Here is a 21,596-nt window from a genome sequence, read left to right as displayed (position 1 = left end):
ATTGCGGATGTCGGCCATTACCAACGGGTCCCTACTGCTAGCAGCCGGAATGTGCCATGTATGACACGAGCACCGCTCCGATGCTCGCGGTCATACACAGGACGTAAACGTACGTCCTGGTGCGCGAAGTACCGCCACACCAGGAAGTTCATTTACGTACGTGGTCGTTAAGGGGTTAAAGGGGTACTCCACTGTAAAAAAAAAAAGTATAATTAAATCAACTGGTGCCAGAAAGTTAAACACATTTGTAAATTACGTCTATTAAAATATCTTAATCCTTCCAGTATTTATCAGTTGCTGGTATGATCCACTGGGAGTTTTTTTTTTTTTCCGATCAAAAAGTCTGATCAATACAAAAATTATACCCCTAAAAACTTCAGCTCACGGCGCAAAAAATGAGCCCTCATACCGCCCCATACGCAGAAAAATAAAAAAGTTATAGGGGTCAGAAAATGACAATTTTAAACGTATACATTTTCATGCATGTAGTTATGATTTTTTCCAGAAGTATGACAAAATCAAACCTATATAAGTTGGGTATCATTCTAATCGTATGGACCTACAGAATAAAGATCAGGTGACATTTTTACTGAAAAATGTACTACGTAGAAATGGAAGCCCCCAAAATTACAAAATGGCGTTTTTTCTTAAATTTTGTCGCACAATTATTTTTTTTCCGTTTCGCTGTAGATTTTTGGGTAAAATGACTGACGTCATTACAAAGTAGAATTGGTGGCGCAAACAATAAGCCATCATATGGATTTTTAGGTTCAAAATTTAAACAGTTATTATTTTTTAAAGTGAGGAGGAAAAGGGTTAAACAGTCATAAACTGAAACTTTAGTTTTCACTGTGCCTTATTTGTGCCAGCATCATGTTCCAAAATTCTGGTGCAATTTTGGAGCACAATGGCACAGATTAGCCCTGCTTCATGAAAGCCCAACGCCTCTTTGACAGATATGGCAGAATAATATGTTTAACACATGATAAATGTGTAAAGCAAGTGTGCTAATTTTCTGTGGCAAAAATTGCGCCAAAATTCTGGCAATTTTTCAATAAAAAAATCTGTACCAAAATATTACACAGGAAAAATGTTTTGTGTGGAGCTAACCTTAAATAACATACGGTCCCCTGCTGATTTTGTAGGTCTGCCCATTGATAAAGAAATGATCAGTCTATAATTTTAATGGTAGGTTTATTTGAACAGTGAATGACAGAATAACAACAAAAAACTTCCAGAAAAACACATTTCAAAAACACATTACAAATTAATTTGTAATTTGTATTAAATCCTATATTAGCAAGATTTCTGGCTCGTAGGTATCTTTTATACAGGTAACAAGTTGAGATTAGGAGCACTCTCTTAAAGGGAGTGCTCCAAATATCAGCTTGTTACCTGTATACAGTAAAAGACAACTGTCCACAAATTCCAAACTCTCCATCATGGCAGAGCTCTCCCAAACCAAAGAGCTGTCCAAGGATATCAAGATTGAAGACCTACACACGGCTGGAATGGGCTACAAGATCATCGCCAAGCAGCTTGGTGATGAGTTTACAACAGTCAATCTCCCTTGGTTGGGACTCCATGCAAGATCTCACCTTGCGGTGTTTCAATGATAGTAATGATAGTAAATAGTAAACCAAGGATGTACATACAAATAGAGTGCCAGTATGTTGTTTTAACCATTTAAGTATTATCTTTTTCTTTTTCTCTTCAGAGATCCCATTCTGCGTTCTCTCTGATGAGTGAAGATGCAACGAGTAACCATGCAGAGGTCAAATCTAGTACTCCAGAACCCCGCTACTCATCACAGAGAAGCCACAAGAGAAGACTTAAAGAAGCAAGACCTTCTACATTGCCAAGTTGGAAGAGTGTGGACAGTCTTTATGATTCAAGTATGCTTTTCTGTACTCTTAGAGCATTTTAGTAGATTTCTATTTGGGTGAAACATCGGGTTTTGTTAGTCTGAAAGGGCGTGACTTGGCATGGCTAAGTGGAGTATGGAACCACAGCTTCCCCTATTTCAAGCATCCAGGCCCTTTTAATCCAGTTATAAACAAAACTTTAAAGCAGGGAAATATACATTCTAAAGAGCACCTAGATACTATGAGTAGTAAGGAAAGTGTAAGTGGAATGTACACTCCTTCCCCCAATTTACTCCTGATCCTATCACATATCCTCCTCCCTGTTTTGATCTCAGGGGTTGACCACTGTGTGCCTTTAAACAGGACAGAATTTCCAAGATGGTGCCCGGATCTATGCTCCACTGTAAAACTAACAACTTGTTATTATATAAACCGCCGGCTTGCCCCGCTTTACTGCCTCCTTAATATTCACTGTCTGACCGCCCATCTGATGAATATGCAAATATCTTTACTAGCCTGTTAGGGGTGAGTGCTCTCTCTGAGCAGAGGGCAGGCACCGTTGCCTTCTGCCTGCTGCCCCCGGCAGGCTCTCACATCTTAGTGACGTGAGAGTGAAGGCATTGGCATATTTAAAGCTGTTCACCTGCACTATAACCCAGTATATATATAGGGTTTAGTGCAGGTGAAGAAGCTGACAGTTTCTTTTTATGACTCAACCTATATACCATATCTTACCATCTAACTTTAACAGCAACTAGTTCAGACTTCATATAGAGTTTTCACTTACAGACTTTGTAGTTTCGGTTCTACAGTGTTACAGGTTCATAATGGTATAGTTAAACATTCTTATATGTAACATTTGTGATTCGGATCTAACATTGCTTTTTTCTTTTGCTTTGCTACCAAGGTCCATCTCCTGTACTGCAGAGCTCTGATGGAAACTGGGTAGCATTACAAAGTATAACCTTCCCTCCACCAAGAATGCTTGCCCAACCAAAGAGCCAAGTGTTTAAATCCTTAGAGAACGAGTCTACTGTGGTCTCAGCATATGATGAGATGGGCTCTGACAGTGATGAAGACGTTGACTGGAACTTAGCGCTCAATGTATATAGACGAAGAGCTAGACAGATGTCAAATGATTCCTGCTATACAGACTCCCAGTATAATACAGAATGGGCATGTGGCAATGAGTACTATCAACCTGTAACATCCCCATCATCTGGACTGTTTACAAACACTGAAACTGTATATTCTGACTCCGAAACCTCTTCTGTTAACTCCTTAAAAGAGAGTAGGTTGTCTACTAAATCTTTATGGCCAAACAGAAAGGGTGCATCTGAGCAGATGCATAAGGAACATGTTTATGGAAAGATGGATATCAACTTCAACCCACAGTCCTTTAGTATGGAATACTCAGACAGTAGTGAGGCGGAAAAAAACCATGCTGACATCGAGAAGCGGTCAAAAAGATGGAGGAAGAACAAGGTATCTCTGGAAGAGATGGGAGAGAGCAGCAATACAGTAATGAAAGTGCAGAAAAGGACAGTGGACACTAATAAGGTTTGTATAGGAACTCACATACATCACCATTTATTATCTGCAATTCATCTTCATGGAATTGGGTTTAATCAGAAACTTATATGGTGGGTTTAGGTTAAGATGTTGTCACATACAAAATACATATGAGTTTGTAGACACTGATAACTGGAAACATTAAGTTAACCTAAAAATATTGTATGTCTGTGGTAAAAGTTACAAAAACTTTACAAGACTATCCTCAAACAATGAATTGTATAGCTCAAACATAACTATCGCTGTTAGGATTAAGGATATTAAGAACAACATATAGCAAACTGATTGCTAAAATATCAGCATCAAACTAGTATTAAAGGGGTACTCCGGTGGAAAACTTTTTTATTTTCAATCATCTGGTGTCAGAACGTTAAACAGATTTGTAAATTACTTCTATTTAAAAAAAATCTTAATCCTTCCAGTACTTATTAGCTGCTGAATTTTACAGAGGAAATTATTTTCTTGGAACACAGAGCTCTCGGCTGACATCATGACCACAGTGCTCTCTGCTGACATCTCTGTCCATTTTAGGAACTGTCCAGAGCAGCATATGTTTTCTATGGGGATTTTCTCCTACAGAGAGCACTGTGGTCATGATGTCAGCAAAGAGCTCTGTGTTCCGAAAAGAAAATAATTTCCTCTGTAGTATTCAACAGCTAATAAGTACTGGAAGAGAATTTTTTAAAAGACGTAATTTACAAATCTGTTTAACTTTCTAGCACCAGTTCAGTAAAAAAAAAAAAAAGTTTTCCACCGGAGTACCCCTTTAAAGTAACCAAAGTACATTGTTTACCTGATACCAAGTACAAGAAGTATTGTCCTGATCCCCCAGCAGATGGCAATCATTTATTGTTTCTGGAAATACAGTTTATACTTCATACACATTTACAATGTGACTTTTGGTTAGGCAGTGATTCTCTGCTGTACCTTTGAGTATTTCTGGAAGAGAAACTTAACATGTTCTACAGTCTAATGGACATTCATGGGTATCTCCTATGAATCTACCTCCAGGTAGAGTGTCATGGAAGTGGAATTGACTTTCATTGTTTGCGGCTCTATGGCTGTTACTTTAGGTGCTTTGGATCTGTGTGGGTTCTGAAGCTGACAGTCTTTTGAATTTTTGTGCTTTGCCACTGTGTTGGGGTCCACATCAGTGTATAAGGGCACAAGAAATGTAGAGTGGTAAGTGCTTTCAGCAGGTGGCACTGTGTGGACTCTATGGCATTGACCTTGGAGGAGTTCTGTGAAAGGTAATGGCTAGGGCCAGGGACAGACTGGGAACTTAAAGTGAAATTGGCTTTATGTAGGCTTTATTTAAGTGGGTAAATTGGCAGTAGATGGGGGTCAGAAAACCTTTAGCTATTATTTTGCAGGGTTGCCAACAGGTATCACCACACTAACATCCTCTTACCACTTTCTGCTCTCTCAATGATCAGCCTCCAGGTTCTGTGTATGTGCCAATACATTCTATGATTCTATGTAAGCTGTCTAATTTGCTTGCATAACATTACAGAGCAGGTGTAGCTTTATATATTGATATAAAATGTTGCAGCATAATTAAGTATTACTTGTTATTTATTAATCTAAGCCTCTTCTTATTCTGGGTTTAGGAATCCAGTGGGCAGGCCTACTCAGTGGGCATGTTCATATAGGGCAGTGACACCACCCACTGGAGCCCTAAGCCCAGAATAAACAGATGTTTAGAACAATAATAATGTTATTATGTTCTAAATCAGTCTGGTCAACCTCCTTCCCCATAAAAAGGTGCCAAAATATTGGACTTCGCTTTCATGCTGGCAGGGATCAGAAATAAGATAATAATTTAATTACAGTGCAAGAACCAATACATAAACATAGCACCAGAACCAAACTGTCACGGATCGGCAGGCTGGAGGTGGATCCTCTGTGTCAGAGAGGGTTTGGCGAGGACCGTGTCGGTGGACCGGTTCTAAGTAGCTACTGGTTTTCACCAGAGCCCGCCGCAAAGCGGGATGGTCTTGCAGCGGCGGTAGCAACCAGGTCGTATCCACCGGCAACGGCTCAACCTCTCTGACTGCTGAGATAGGCATGGTACAAGGGATAAGGCAAGAGCAAGGTAAGACGTAGCAGAAGGTCAGGGCAGGCAGCAAGGATCGTAGTCAGGGGCAACGGCAGGAGGTCTGGAACACAGGCTAGGAACACTCAAGGAAAGGCTTTCTCTGGCACAAGGGCAACAAGATCCGGCGAGGGAGTGCAGGGGAAGTGAGGTATAAGTAGGGAGTGCACAGGTGCAAGCTAATTAAGCTAATTGGGCCAGGCACCAATCATTGGTGCACTGGCCCTTTAAGTCTCAGAGAGCTGGCGCGCGCGCGCCCTAGAGAGCGGAGCCGCGCGCGCCAGCACATGACAGCAGGGGACCGGGACGGGTAAGTGACTTGGGATGCGATTCGCGAGCGGGCGCGTCCCGCTGTGCGAATCGCATCCCCGACGGCCATGTCAGTGCTGCGCTCCCGGTCAGCGGGACTGACCGGGGCGCTGCAGGGAGAGAGACGCCGTGAGCGCTCCGGGGAGGAGCGGGGACCCGGAGCGCTCGGCGTAACAGTACCCCCCCCCCCCCCCTTGGGTCTCCCCCTCTTTTTGGGACCTGAAAATTCTTTAATCCGGAAGACGTCTGAGGACCCGGAGACCGGAGTAGCTTCCTCTAGGCATTTAATTTCAAAGGGTCCAAGGTAACGTGGTCCCAGATAAAAACTGGGGACACGGAAGCGGATATACTTGGCGGAGAGCCACACAAAAACAGGAGGAGCTCTTCTCTTTTTTCCGGCAAGCTTCTTCACCCGGGATGAGGCTAGTATGAGGAATTTTAGAGTCTTTTTCCAGATGGTGGCGAAGCCCCGGGAAACCACATCAACAGCGGGCACACAAGAAGGCGTGGGGGTGGGGAGGGAGGGAAGAGGGTCAAGCTTGGCACGGGGCAGAGTGTTAACAGGACGGGGGCTGTGAGGAGGAGACACAGCATAGTCCAGATAGGCCTTGGGGAGACCAGGTAAAGGGGGAGACACAGAGGTTTGACTGACGGGACTGGGAGCAGACGTGAGGCATTTTCTGTGGCAAGAAGCACCCCAGCTCATGATCTCCCCGGTGGTCCAGACAAGGGTAGAGGAGTGGCGTTGGAGCCATGGCAGACCGAGGAGGACTTCAGAGGAGCATTTGGGCAAAACAAAAAGTTCCATGCTCAAGAGCAGGGGTTCTGTGCGGTAACGCACAGTGCAGTATAGAAGTAAATCTTCTTTCTTTCTGCGGCGAGTCCTCTCTTCAGGGGTCAGGCGAGACCGATCCACTTGCATAGCCTCCTCGGCGGGAGGCACAGGGGTGGATTGCAAAGGATACTGTGAGAGAGGTGCTCCGAGCGGTGTGGCACATGGCAGGGCCTTGCCAGGCAGGAGACCACGGCAGAGTCTAGAGTCCCCATCAAATTTGTCCGGCAGGGACAAGCAGGGGTTAGGAGCGGCCGGTCGCTGCGGAGGAGTTGCAGGAGCCGGCGGAGGAGATGGTTGTTGCTGTTGCAGCTGCTGTGTCTGAGACTGAAGTTGCTGTATCTGCGGCAGCAGCTGCTGTATCTGTGACTGAAGTTGCTGTGTCACGGTGGTCAAGTATGCCAGCTGGTGATTTCGTTGGGTGATCATTAGGGATTGCTGGGCAATCACCGTGGAAATGTCGGCAAGACTTGACAGCGGCACCTCAGCGGAATCCATGGCCGGATCTACTGTCACGGATCGGCAGGCTGGAGGTGGATCCTCTGTGTCAGAGAGGGTTTGGCGAGGACCGTGTCGGTGGACCGGTTCTAAGTAGCTACTGGTTTTCACCAGAGCCCGCCGCAAAGCGGGATGGTCTTGCAGCGGCGGTAGCAACCAGGTCGTATCCACCGGCAACGGCTCAACCTCTCTGACTGCTGAGATAGGCATGGTACAAGGGATAAGGCAAGAGCAAGGTAAGACGTAGCAGAAGGTCAGGGCAGGCAGCAAGGATCGTAGTCAGGGGCAACGGCAGGAGGTCTGGAACACAGGCTAGGAACACTCAAGGAAAGGCTTTCTCTGGCACAAGGGCAACAAGATCCGGCGAGGGAGTGCAGGGGAAGTGAGGTATAAGTAGGGAGTGCACAGGTGCAAGCTAATTAAGCTAATTGGGCCAGGCACCAATCATTGGTGCACTGGCCCTTTAAGTCTCAGAGAGCTGGCGCGCGCGCGCCCTAGAGAGCGGAGCCGCGCACGCCAGCACATGACAGCAGGGGACCGGGACGGGTAAGTGACTTGGGATGCGATTCGCGAGCGGGCGCGTCCCGCTGTGCGAATCGCATCCCCGACGGCCATGTCAGTGCAGCGCTCCCGGTCAGCGGGACTGACCGGGGCGCTGCAGGGAGAGAGACGCCGTGAGCGCTCCGGGGAGGAGCGGGGACCCGGAGCGCTCGGCGTAACACAAACTTATAACAAACACAGCACCAGAACTAACCTTAGTTAATAAATTCAGCAACAGAATCAACCTTAATGCATACATACGGCACTAGAACTAAACTCAGTGCAAATTTGCATCAATTGAAAAGCCAAGTTAATCCAGTGCCAAGAAAATTGCAGTGTGTAAAACTACATCCCGCAGCATAACAACAATAGTGGAGGTATGCTCTGAGTTGTTGTTTTACAGACAAGACTTCTTCTCATCTCCATCCATCATCTCACTGCGGGAATACAGTGACTAGTGATCAGTCACAAAAATGACAGCAGCACACTGCAAGCACTATGCTATATGTATAATGTGAATATTTTATACTTGATTTTTTTCAGAAATAATGTAAACTACATTGATCATCATTTGAAGGATTTTTTGTAAGGGGTACACCATGCCATTAGAACAGTGTTTTACAAAATAACCAAAGTATATCAACATAAAACCTTTATTTTTCAAAAAACCTGATGATCGTAATGAGAGAACAGCAATGACTGTAGCACAGAGAAAGATTTTAAGTACATTTTCTGAAGGTTCCAACTGTCACCAATCAGTAAGAAGTGTACAGGCCTTTGCTTTGAATGACTTCCGCACATCTGCGCCCTCCACAGGACATCATTAGTCTCTCACACTGCTCTGGTGTGATTTTGGTCCACTCTTCTTCCTGTCTCTTCCACAGTTCTGTGACTTTTGTGGGTTTCTTGGCCATAACTTTGTAACCAAGGATTTTCCAGAGGTTTTCTTTTAGGTTTAGATCAAGACCCTGGGCGACCATTTCATTGTTCCAATGTTTTCAGTTTCAAGGAACTGCTTTACCTGTTTTGCTGTGTGACAGGGGGCATTGTCCTACATGAAAAAAATGGCTGATGTGAGTGATGAATGCAAGGAAGTAACCATGTGTTGTTGAAGAAGGTTCTGATACACATTTGCATTCACTCTACCATGTAGCTGTATAAGAGATCCAACTCCTGCTGCAGAAAACCTTCCCCAAACTATGACACTTCCCCCTCCACCTTTCACTGACTTCTTTACACACTTTGGGTTCAGTCTTTCCCCAGTTTGTCATCGAACATAATGTTTCCCATCAGACCCAAATAAATTAAACTTGCTTTCATCACTAAAATAAACTCTGGACCACTTCTCCTCTGTCCACACAACATGCTCCTCAGCAAAAGTGAGTCTAGCCTTTTGATTCTTTCTGCTAATGAGAGGTCACTGCAGAGTGGGCTTTCAGTTCAAATACTCTTAAACGGGGAGACACTGTATGATGAGACAGATACTTACCCTGTTCAGTGCTGAACTGACGAACAATTCCAGCTGCAGTGTTGAAACGATTACCCATGGAGATTCTCTGCATTATCCTGTCCTCTCTTGCATTTGTCTTTCGAGGGTGACCAGCCTTCTTGGGGGACTTAGATGAGTTTGTAATGTTGTAAAGATGCAATATTCTAGAAATCACAGACTTGGAATGACCAGCTTTTCTTGCTATGGCTTATAGGGTCACCCTTTTGGCCTTCATCTGGACAACCTGCTGCCGGAGGGTTTCAGTCACTTTGGAACGGCACACCAATTTTGCAGTCAGTGAAAATTGAAAAGTTAGGCTGCCAGTTCAATAGGGTTTGTCAGATCATTAAGGAAATAAGCACCAGTTGTCAGATTACCACTAATAACTTGCAGGTATCTGAAAGTGTCCTCTAATTTTGATCAGTGTTATATATATATATATATATATATATATATATATATATATATTTTTTTTTTGTCCTGCTTTAAGTCACTGCTGTGGATTCTATACAGATTTTGTTGTGGTTTTATTTGTAATGCATTGGTTAATAGTGGGGTGTCATTTTTTTTTCTTGTCTACAGAGCTGTAGTGATTTATCAGAAACTGGGATGAGTAGTGGAGATCAGCAACATAGAACAAAAAGTGATAGCATTGAACAAAAGCTAAAAACAAGATTAAATGAATTAACAGCAAAGATGAGCGACAGAGAAACTTCATCTGGAGAGGAGCACGAGCCAGAGCCTAGGCTGGACATTGGAAACTATGAAATGCTTTCATCAGAAGACAATGCTGCGTGTGTACAAGAAGAATTAAAAAAAGTAAGATTTGTAGAAAACTGCCCATATCTCAAAAACCATCCCATATCACTGACATTCTTCAAGTACAAGCCTAACATGACTTACATGTTTTTATAGGTAAAAAATGAATGCATAGTAAGTTGTAGCCAAATCACTAGATCACTAAAATGATGGGGAGAAGTGGTCAGCTAAGTGCTTCTCTCCTCACTGCAGAAGGGCCTCATCAACTTGTATTGAATATTGAGGAGAGAAATGAGGAAAGAAGCGCTTAGCTAAGCACTTCTCCCCACTCGTCCTAGCAATCATTTGGAGCCTGGACATCCCGACCCTAACCGATCAACAATTTTGACATGTTTCTGTGACAACAATGCATAGACTCCATAAGCAGGAAAATCCATACAGACTTGATTTCAGTAGCCTTAGCAAAATAATAAAGAACTATTCAGCATAGTGTTTCTTGTTGTCATGTCTGTCTTGGTCTGTGTTCACACACAGCTATTGGATTGCTTGTGTGTGAACAGTTTTATGTTCCCTGGCCAGGGATAGTTAATGTCTCTGGCTTGCTATACAATTGCTCCTAGGGTGTGTCTAGATAAGTATCAGCTCAGCCTCAGGGCTGGTGATACTTCATTATATCCTGACTTGCTAAGATGCTGGACATGCTGCATGGAGCTCTTGGTGAAACACTCTTTGTTTGAGCTTTTAATCTACTATCTCTGTTTTAGCATGCACTTTGTATTTTCTGGTTTAAGCCAATGTTATTTGGCATGTTCTTAGTAGATTTTAAGCTGGGTCAACTTCTGACCACACTGTGGAGTGTTCCACTGGCCAGTAGTCTATTTAGATTTATTAATAATGGCTATTTCGTTAGTGGAGTGTCCAGTTTGTGTGTCCAGTGTGAACAGTGTCCTATGTTGCATCCCTGTTACCATTCCATGGGGATCATTGTCTACTCGAGGTGTTTTGAGGGATTGCAATTTATCCTGTCTTGTGTTCAGTGTGAACAGTGTTCTATAATTATATCCTGTTGTATCGGTTTTTCGGAGTTGTAACTTGGCATCCCTGTTACCTGTCCATGGGGACTCCGTGTCTATTGGAGGTGTTCGGAGGGATTGCGATTATTCCTGATTAGCTATAGATACCGGTTACTGGTCCATGGGGACTTTGTGTCTACAGGAGGTTCTTAGGGACTATATTCCTTGCTATATTCCTGTCTGTTCCTAAAATCTGTTCAGACTTATCTGTTTTCCTGTCTGGTATTTTTTACTCTATATGTTTATTAGTTCTTAATTTCAGATCTTTGGAGTTCTGTACATGACTACCAGTCTATAGTGTCCTCTGCTCATGACCACTGAGTCCTCTGTTCATGTCCGCTGATCTATAGTGACCTCTTTTCATGACCGCTGATCCATAGTGTCCCCTGTGCTGATCACTGATCGGTGTCCTCTGAACGTAATCTTTTATAGAGTTCTATGTTCCTGTTATGTTTCTGGATTGTGACCGACTATTTATTAGTATGTTTTTTTTCACCAAGTTGTCGATCCACCGTTTAGGGGGGAAGGGCAACTAGGCAGGGAGAGTGATTTTAGGGTCGGTTTAGGTCTCACTCTCCCTGTCCCCTGGTCGGTCCCTGATACTTGAATTGTTCTCCAGCAGCATGTACAGAAATGACAAAAACCCACACTTGTCTCACAGGTCAACATGTTACTATTTCTGCATTTGCTGCTGGAATACATTAAATCAAACATTGAGTAGATCCTGAATTGTTCTTCATTTTTCTGCTATGTCCCTGTGACATGTCAAAAGTTTTTCCAAAGTATGTATTAATGGTTCTTTCAAGTAGGAAAAAAGCTGGCGAAAAAGTTTTCCAGGTTCCAGATAGGTAAAAAAAAATGTTAGATCAGTGTGGTATTGTCCGAATATTTATTCTGTATCTGCCATACATTAGGACAGGCCATGTGTATGCCACCAAATGCACCCTTCTAATGTATGTATCATCTTTCCTAAGGATTTGTAATACATACTATGGGGAAAATTAACAATGCTTATGTGGATGAAGGGATTTTCTACATGGTTTAAAGTAGTTGTTTTTTTGGGTACTTTTTTGGGTATATGACAAATTTATAAAAAAAAAAAAAAAAAGTGCACGCCATATGATAAGTTAGGCACAAATCCACGCACCTTACATAACTCTGTCAAAAAGCCAGCAAAATGAAGGTGTAGACTTATGCCAGAAAGTCAATAAGATATGTACAAGCAAACAACCAGTTCACCACAGCTTTCTATCAGCAACAAAGCACGGACAGGGCTTGATCTAGGCCCTCAGGCAACATATTGTAGAATAGAAACAAATGGCCTCATTTAGTTAGGCTTTTCCGACTAGGTTTTGTAGGGTTTTTTTTTGTGTTGCATGTGTTGTGCACCAGAATTTCCGACATAAAATTTCTAAAAACCCTACTAACTCTCCACTTTACTCAGAAAACCCTGCAAAGGGGAGTGGTCATACGGAAAAAGAGGCGTTTCTCAAAAAAAAAAACATTTTCTAAAGAAACCTACACATTTAAAAAAGTTTCCACATAAACTGTGGTGAATTTGAGCTCTGGAAAACCTGACAACACAGAACATGTGTAAAAAATGCTAAATCTAGGGAAAATCGCCAAATACAAGAAACAATAGTAAATATTGTGGAAAAATACCTATCAGAAACAAAGACCCACAAAGAAAACTACACTTCACTCTTAGTAAATCAGGGCCAATGTCCAGCTAGATGTGCAAAGTATAGGTAGCTTTACTTTGTGTTCAATAAAAACAGCACAAGACATTCAGCACCCGCTAAGCCTGACACATTTCTGACATCATTAGATGTTCTTAGCCATGGATATAACATAATGGCCCTCATTTACTATTGCAAACCCGACAGGTTTTATTGGGTTGTGCACCAGATTCTGTCGTATTTCGCCAGAAATTCTGTCTGCGGCAGAATTTGCGCCAGAATTGAAAAAAACCCGACTAACTCTCCATTTTACTGAGAAAGGGGTGTGGTTGTCAGGAAAAGGGGGCCTGGTCACCGGAAAGGGGCGTGTTCCAAACATTTTCACAAAAACCCAACATATAGATTTCAGCTGAGGAAAACCCGACAGATCAGAGCATGTGTACAAAAAGCAAAATGTAGGGAAAGTGGAAAATGTAGGGAAACCTTAGTAAATATAGAGGAAAAAAAATTGTAGGGATTTAAAACCCAGAAAGAAACCTACACTCCACTCTTAGTAAATCAGGGCCAATGTGGAGATCCAGGTATTTATACATACTTGATTAGAAATCGCCTGTGTGCAACAGACCGACACACAACAAACACATTACATGATTTCCCAGTACATTAAACTAGATCGAGGACATTTACCTAGACATTTATTTTTATTTTTTTACTTTTTACACACACAAAAACATACTGCTACACCTGGCTTGCTAGTAAAGCCAGAGATTGGTGACTGCCAGTCCTCCCGATACTTATCCCTTTGTAAGGTCTCCAGGCGAATTCAAGCCGGCTTGTCATTCTAAATGAGTTCCTGAAACAGAGATTTGATCTTATGAAAATATTTACTAAGGATCCACAATAGTGAGTGATGTAAAATGTATAAAAATTGAGGCATGTGTCACGATGCCGGCTGGCAGGTAGTGGATCCTCTGTGCCAGAGAGGGATTGGCGTGGACCGTGCTAGTGGACCGGTTCTAAGCCACTACTGGTTTTCACCAGAGCCCGCCGCAAAGCGGGATGGTCTTGCTGCGGCGGTAGTGACCAGGTCGTATCCACTAGCAACGGCTCACCTCTCTGGCTGCTGAAGATAGGCGCGGTACAAGGGAGTAGGCAGAAGCAAGGTCGGACGTAGCAGAAGGTCGGGACAGGCAGCAAGGATCGTAGTCAGGGGCAACGGCAGAAGGTCTGGAAACACAGGCAAGGAACACACAAGGAACGCTTTCACTGGCACTAAGGCAACAAGATCCGGCAAGGGAGTGCAAGGGAAGTGAGGTAATATAGGGAAGTGCACAGGTGATTACCCTAATTGGAACCACTGCGCCAATCAGCGGCGCAGTGGCCCTTTAAATCGCAGAGACCCGGCGCGCGCGCGCCCTAGGGAGCGGGGCCGCGCGCGCCGGGACAGAACAGACGGGGAGCGAGTCAGGTAGGGGAGCCGGGGTGCGCATCGCGAGCGGGCGCTACCCGCATCGCGAATCGCATCCCGGCTGGCAGCGGGATCGCAGCGCCCCGGGTCAGAGGACGTGACCGGAGCGCTGCAGCGGAGAGAGAGAAGCGAGCGCTCCGGGGAGGAGCGGGGACCCGGAGCGCTCGGCGTAACAGTACCCCCCCCCTTGGGTCTCCCCCTCTTCTTAGAGCCTGAGAACCTGAGGAGCAGACTTTTGTCTAGGATGTTGTCCTCAGGTTCCCAGGATCTCTCTTCAGGGCCACAACCCTCCCAGTCCACTAAAAAAAAATTTTTTCCTCTGACCTTTTTGGCAGCTAAGATTTCCTTGACCGAGAAGACGTCCGAGGAGCCGGAAACAGGAGTGGGAGGAACAGATTTGGGAGAAAAACGGTTGAGGATGAGTGGTTTGAGAAGAGAGACGTGAAAGGCATTAGGGATACGAAGAGAAGGAGGAAGAAGAAGTTTATAAGAGACAGGATTAATTTGACACAAAATTTTGAAAGGACCAAGATAGCGTGGTCCCAACTTGTAGCTAGGGACACGGAAGCGGACATATTTAGCGGAGAGCCATACCTTGTCTCCAGGGGAAAAAACGGGGGGAGCTCTTCTTTTCTTATCCGCGAACCTCTTCATGCGTGAAGAAGCCTGTAAGAGAGAATTTTGGGTCTCTCTCCATATAATGGAAAGGTCACGAGAAATTTCATCCACAGCGGGCAGACCAGAGGGCAAGGGGGTAGGGAGGGGGGGAAGAGGGTGACGGCCGTACACCACGAAAAATGGGGATTTGGAGGAAGATTCAGAGACCCTGAAGTTATACGAGAATTCGGCCAATGGAAGGAGATCTGCCCAGTCATCCTGGCGGGAGGAAACAAAATGTCGCAAATAATCACCCAAGATCTGGTTAATTCTTTCTACTTGTCCATTGGACTGGGGATGATATGCAGAGGAAAAATTTAATTTAATCTTGAGTTGTTTACAGAGAGCCCTCCAGAATTTAGACACGAATTGGACACCTCTATCCGAGACAATCTGCGTAGGCAACCCGTGAAGACGAAAAATGTGTACAAAAAATTGTTTAGCCAACTGAGGCGCAGAAGGAAGACCAGGAAGAGGGATGAAATGTGCCATTTTGGAGAATCGATCAACGACCACCCAAATAACAGTGTTGCCACGGGAAGGGGGTAAATCAGTAATAAAATCCATACCAATCAGAGACCAAGGCTGTTCGGGGACAGGCAGAGGATGAAGAAAACCAGCGGGCTTCTGGCGAGGAGTCTTATCCCGGGCACAGATAGTGCAGGCTCGCACAAAGTCCCCAACATCCGTCTCCAGAGTCGGCCACCAATAGAAGCGGGAGATGAGTTGCACAGATTTCTTGATGCCCGCATGACCTGCGAGATGGGAGGAGTGACCCCATTTGAGGATTCCGAGGCGTTGGCGTGGAGAAACAAAGGTCTTTCCTGGAGGAGTCTGCCTGATGGAGGCAGGAGAAGTGGAGATCAGGCAGTCAGGTGGAATGATGTGTTGCGGAGGGAGATCAACTTCTGAGGCATCCGAGGAACGAGAGAGAGCATCGGCCCTAATGTTCTTATCGGCAGGACGAAAGTGAATCTCAAAATTAAATCGGGCAAAGAACAGAGACCACCGGGCCTGGCGAGGATTCAGCCGTTGGGCAGACTGGAGGTAGGAGAGGTTCTTGTGGTCGGTGTAGATAATAACAGGAAATCTTGATCCCTCCAGCAGATGCCTCCATTCCTCAAGTGCTAATTTAATGGCTAGAAGCTCTCGATCCCCGATGGAGTAGTTCCTCTCCGCTGGAGAGAAGGTCCTAGAGAAAAAACCACAAGTGACAGCATGCCCGGAAGAATTTTTTTGTAGAAGAACAGCTCCAGCTCCCACTGAGGAGGCATCAACCTCCAATAGGAAGGGTTTGGAAGGGTCAGGTCTGGAGAGCACGGGAGCCGAAGAAAAGGCAGACTTGAGTCGTTTAAAGGCGTCTTCTGCTTGAGGAGGCCAGGACTTGGGATCAGCATTTTTTTTGGTTAAAGCCACGATAGGAGCCACAATGGTAGAAAAATGTGGAATAAATTGCCTGTAATAATTGGCGAACCCCAAAAAGCGTTGGATAGCACGGAGTCCGGAGGGGCGTGGCCAATCTAAGACGGCAGAGAGTTTGTCTGGATCCATCTGTAGTCCCTGGCCAGAGACCAAATATCCTAGAAAAGGAAGAGATTGGCATTCAAACAGACATTTCTCAATTTTGGCATAGAGTTGGTTGTCACGAAGTCTCTGAAGAACCATACGGACATGCTGGCGGTGTTCTTCTAGATTGGCAGAAAAAATTAGGATATCGTCCAGATATACAACAACACAGGAGTATAACAGATCACGAAAAATTTCATTGACAAAGTCTTGGAAGACGGCAGGGGCATTGCACAGTCCAAAGGGCATGACCAGATACTCAAAGTGTCCATCTCTGGTGTTAAATGCCGTTTTCCACTCGTCCCCCTCTCTGATGCGGATGAGGTTATAGGCGCCTCTTAAGTCCAATTTAGTGAAGATGTGGGCACCTTGGAGGCGATCAAAGAGTTCAGAGATGAGGGGTAAGGGGTAGCGGTTCTTAACCGTGATTTTATTAAGACCGCGGTAGTCAATGCAAGGACGTAGGGAGCCATCTTTTTTGGACACAAAGAAAAATCCGGCTCCGGCAGGAGAGGAGGATTTACGGATAAAGCCCTTTTTTAGATTCTCCTGGACGTATTCGGACATGGCAAGAGTCTCTGGGGCAGAGAGAGGATAAATTCTGCCCCGGGGTGGAGTAGTGCCCGGGAGGAGGTCGATAGGGCAATCATAAGGCCTGTGAGGAGGTAGAGTCTCAGCTTGTTTTTTGCAGAAAACATCCGCGAAGTCCATATAGGCCTTAGGGAGACCGGTTACTGGAGGAACCACAGAGTTACGGCAAGGGTTACTGGGAACCGGTTTTAGACAGTTCTTGGAACAAGAGGACCCCCAACTCTTGATCTCCCCAGTGGACCAATCCAGGGTTGGGGAATGAAGTTGAAGCCAGGGAAGTCCAAGGAGAATTTCCGAGGTGCAATTGGGGAGGACCAAAAGTTCAATCCTCTCATGATGAGATCCGATGCTCATAAGAAGGGGCTCCGTGCGGAAACGTATGGTACAGTCCAATCTTTCATTATTTACACAATTGATGTAGAGGGGTCTGGCGAGACTGGTCACCGGGATGTTGAACCTGTTGACGAGAGAGGCCAAAATAAAATTTCCTGCAGATCCAGAGTCCAAGAAGGCCACTGTAGAGAAGGAGAAGGCAGAGGCAGACATCCGCACCGGCACAGTAAGACGTGGAGAAGCAGAGTAGACATCAAGGACTGTCTCGCCTTTGTGCGGAGTCAGCGTACGTCTTTCCAGGCGGGGAGGACGGATAGGACAATCCCTCAGGAAGTGTTCGGTACTAGCACAGTACAGGCAGAGGTTCTCCATACGGCGTCGTGACCTCTCTTGAGGTGTCAGGCGAGACCGGTCGACCTGCATAGCCTCCACGGCGGGAGGCACGGGAACAGATTGCAGGGGACCAGAGGAGAGAGGAGCCGAGGAGACGAAACGCCTCGTGCGAACAGAGTCCATATCTTGGCGGAGTTCCTGACGCCTTTCAGAAAAACGCATGTCAATGCGAGTGGCTAGGTGAATAAGTTCATGTAGATTAGCAGGAATTTCTCGTGCGGCCAGAACATCTTTAATGTTGCTGGATAGGCCTTTTTTGAAGGTCGCGCAGAGGGCCTCATTATTCCAGGACAATTCTGAAGCAAGTGTACGGAATTGTACGGCATACTCGCCAACGGAAGAATTACCCTGGACCAGGTTCAACAGGGCAGTCTCAGCAGAAGAGGCTCGGGCAGGTTCCTCAAAGACACTTCGGATTTCCGAGAAGAAGGAGTGTACAGAGGCAGTGACGGGGTCATTGCGGTCCCAGAGCGGTGTGGCCCATGACAGGGCTTTTCCGGACAGAAGACTGACTACGAAAGCCACCTTAGACCTTTCAGTGGGAAACAGGTCCGACATCATCTCCAGATGCAGGGAACATTGGGAAAGAAAGCCACGGCAAAACTTAGAGTCCCCATCAAATTTATCCGGCAAGGATAAGCGTATCCCAGGAGCGGCCACTCGCTGCGGAGGAGGTGCAGGAGCTGGCGGAGGAGATGACTGCTGAAGCTGTGGTAGTAACTGTTGTAGCATAACGGTCAGTTGAGACAGCTGTTGGCCTTGTTGCGCTATCTGTTGTGACTGCTGGGCGACCACCGTGGTGAGGTCAGCGACAACTGGCAGAGGAACTTCAGCGGGATCCATGGCCGGATCTACTGTCACGATGCCGGCTGGCAGGTAGTGGATCCTCTGTGCCAGAGAGGGATTGGCGTGGACCGTGCTAGTGGACCGGTTCTAAGCCACTACTGGTTTTCACCAGAGCCCGCCGCAAAGCGGGATGGTCTTGCTGCGGCGGTAGTGACCAGGTCGTATCCACTAGCAACGGCTCACCTCTCTGGCTGCTGAAGATAGGCGCGGTACAAGGGAGTAGGCAGAAGCAAGGTCGGACGTAGCAGAAGGTCGGGGCAGGCAGCAAGGATCGTAGTCAGGGGCAACGGCAGAAGGTCTGGAAACACAGGCAAGGAACACACAAGGAACGCTTTCACTGGCACTAAGGCAACAAGATCCGGCAAGGGAGTGCAAGGGAAGTGAGGTAATATAGGGAAGTGCACAGGTGATTACCCTAATTGGAACCACTGCGCCAATCAGCGGCGCAGTGGCCCTTTAAATCGCAGAGACCCGGCGCGCGCGCGCCCTAGGGAGCGGGGCCGCGCGCGCCGGGACAGAACAGACGGGGAGCGAGTCAGGTAGGGGAGCCGGGGTGCGCATCGCGAGCGGGCGCTACCCGCATCGCGAATCGCATCCCGGCTGGCAGCGGGATCGCAGCGCCCCGGGTCAGAGGACGTGACCGGAGCGCTGCAGCGGAGAGAGAGAAGCGAGCGCTCCGGGGAGGAGCGGGGACCCGGAGCGCTCGGCGTAACAGCATGAGATTAATTTAGGTCAGGTACGACCGACCAATAACTGATAATGGAAGTTTGCCCCAAGTCGCAAACCTCTGAGCACTCCATTCCAGCAAGGGTAACATATTGAATATAATCTAGGACTCTAAAGATAACCAGAACCCCCAAATAACAAAACTGGGACACCACTGGGATTTGGTAACTATCATGGGGCACGGGATCTAACAGGAAAATGGTTAATTTATCCTAGTTTATATGTAACCCAGAATAACTCCCAGAATAACTCATGTTAAGTAATTAGCTGCATAAATGAGAGGATACCATATCACATCACACAAGAATTATAACATATTGTCAACATTTAAATCAATGCGCTCTTTCATCATCTCATATCAGAACCCCAAGCAGGGGCGTAGGGGATAGCATTGTAATTAGGTGTGGCTTTGCAAAAGGCAGAGCCATAAAAGGGGAGGGACAAAAAGGGGCGGAACCACTTAATTTTAAATGACAATACAGGCTCCTCATCACAGGTACCTTAAGGGAGCAGTGAATTCAAGAAATAGGGATTCATCAGGACTGTGGGAGGTAGGCTGTGTGTGTGAGGTCAGGACGAGGGTTAGTGTAGTCACTATTAACACCTTGACGAAACATAGTGTACATGTATGCCGTGGTAGCAGTCTGGGTGTATGAAGTCCGCTTACTAGCTGAGTGCCCTTCATTTACTGCTAATGCCGCACATCAGTGATTATGTCCCTTCCCTAATAAAAGTGTAAACAAAAATAAACATATTTGGTATCGCCGAATGTGGAAATGTCCGAACTATTAAAAATGTGACATTAATGAAACTGCATAGCGAATGGTGTAAACTTAAAAAAGTTTAGAAAAAAAAATGATACCGATAAAAACCACAGAGTGAAAAATAAGTCCCATAAGTAAAAGTCTTATAGAAGAGGTCAAATTTAAACATTAAAACCAGTATACAAGGAGGAATAAAATCACCATACATATTACCACCTTACCATTACTGACCAAATCCTGAATACTGAGACCCATATGAACAATATCAGTATACATGGAACAAATTATATCAGCACACAAATACTGGATAATACCACTATACTTTGTAAAAAAAAACCACTATAAACAGACTAACAATACCAATAATATCAGAATATAAACAATACCAGGACCAAATAATAATGCCTCATCAGGAACACCCTTTACATCACACAGTGAATGGCTAATACATCATACTGTTACTGAATAAAACCACTGTATACAGACCTGTAGCTCCCTGTACAGTGACTATAAAGAAGTATATACCAGCTGTACACAGAATCAGTAGAAGCAGTAGAAGACAGTACTAGATAAATCCATTGTCCCCGTAGTCATCCAGATATGAAACATGCAAGAAAGTCCAAGACCACAGCACTAAAAATGGAAAAGAACTATCATTTATTGGTTCCTCAAAAAAACCTTTTGGCGAACCAATAAACTACAGCTCTTTTGCACATATCAGTTTATAATTATTGGTGCTGTGGTCTTGGACTTTGTTGCAGGACTTGTATACCATATAAGTGATTGTATCCAGGACCATATAAAGGTAGATACCAGCTGTACACAGGATCTGTATACCATATAGGTGATTATATTTACATCTAGTGACTCACAGATAACATCATTTCTGATCAATGATGTCCTCTTTCCTTTTCTTCTGCATCTGGATCAGACCGAAATGTCAACTTCTTCCAGCCAAAAACCATCGCTTTAGCATCTGCAGGAAAAACATGTTAGACTCTGCATTTTTACAGTGCACTGCCCTCTCACCCTCTCATAATAAGGATAGTAGGTCCCCCATTAAGTTGGCCTATCTCCCACCATAGACCCCCCCCCCAGTAGATAAATAGGTCAGAAAGTAGGTAGGTTGTTAGCTAGCTAGATAGGTAGGTAGGCAGGTAAGTAGGTAGATAGGTACATGGGTAGGTTGATAGCTACGTTGGTAACTACGTATGTTCATAGCTAGGATGGTTGTTAGATAGATAGGTAGGTAGGTAGGTGGATAGCTTGTTAGGTGTCTAGGTAGATTGTTAGCTAGCTACGTAGATAGACATACAGGTAGGTAGTTAGGTTTCTAGGTAGGTAGCAAGGTTGGTTGTTAGCAACATAGGTGGGTAACTAGCTAGGTAGCCAGGTAGGCAACTAGCTAGGTAGGTTGTTAGCTAGCAAGGTAGATAGCCAGGTAGTTAGGTTGCTAGGTAGATGGATAGCTAGGTAGGTAGCTAGGTATTCAGGTTGCTAGATTGCCAGGTAGGTAGGTAGGCAGCTAGCTTGCTATGTAG

General features: G+C 45.3%; 1 protein-coding gene across 6 annotated transcripts in view; it reads left to right on the top strand.

Annotated features, from left to right (window-relative positions):
* Positions 1 to 21,596, top strand: part of MYRIP (myosin VIIA and Rab interacting protein) — a 717,726-nt gene that overhangs the window by 604,732 nt on the left and 91,398 nt on the right. For all 6 annotated transcript variants that reach the window (XM_056520618.1, XM_056520619.1, XM_056520621.1 and 3 more), the window contains 3 exons: positions 1,718 to 1,895; positions 2,773 to 3,425; positions 9,783 to 10,019. In XM_056520618.1, the coding sequence (XP_056376593.1) occupies positions 1,718 to 1,895; positions 2,773 to 3,425; positions 9,783 to 10,019 (1,068 nt within the window). The remainder of the gene's footprint in view (positions 1 to 1,717; positions 1,896 to 2,772; positions 3,426 to 9,782; positions 10,020 to 21,596) is intronic.

Source organism: Hyla sarda, chromosome 5 (assembly GCF_029499605.1).
Source record: "Hyla sarda isolate aHylSar1 chromosome 5, aHylSar1.hap1, whole genome shotgun sequence".
Lineage (NCBI taxonomy): Eukaryota > Metazoa > Chordata > Amphibia > Anura > Hylidae > Hyla > Hyla sarda.
Note: the sequence above shows the minus strand (reverse complement) of the source record. Positions and strands in the feature narration are given on the sequence as shown.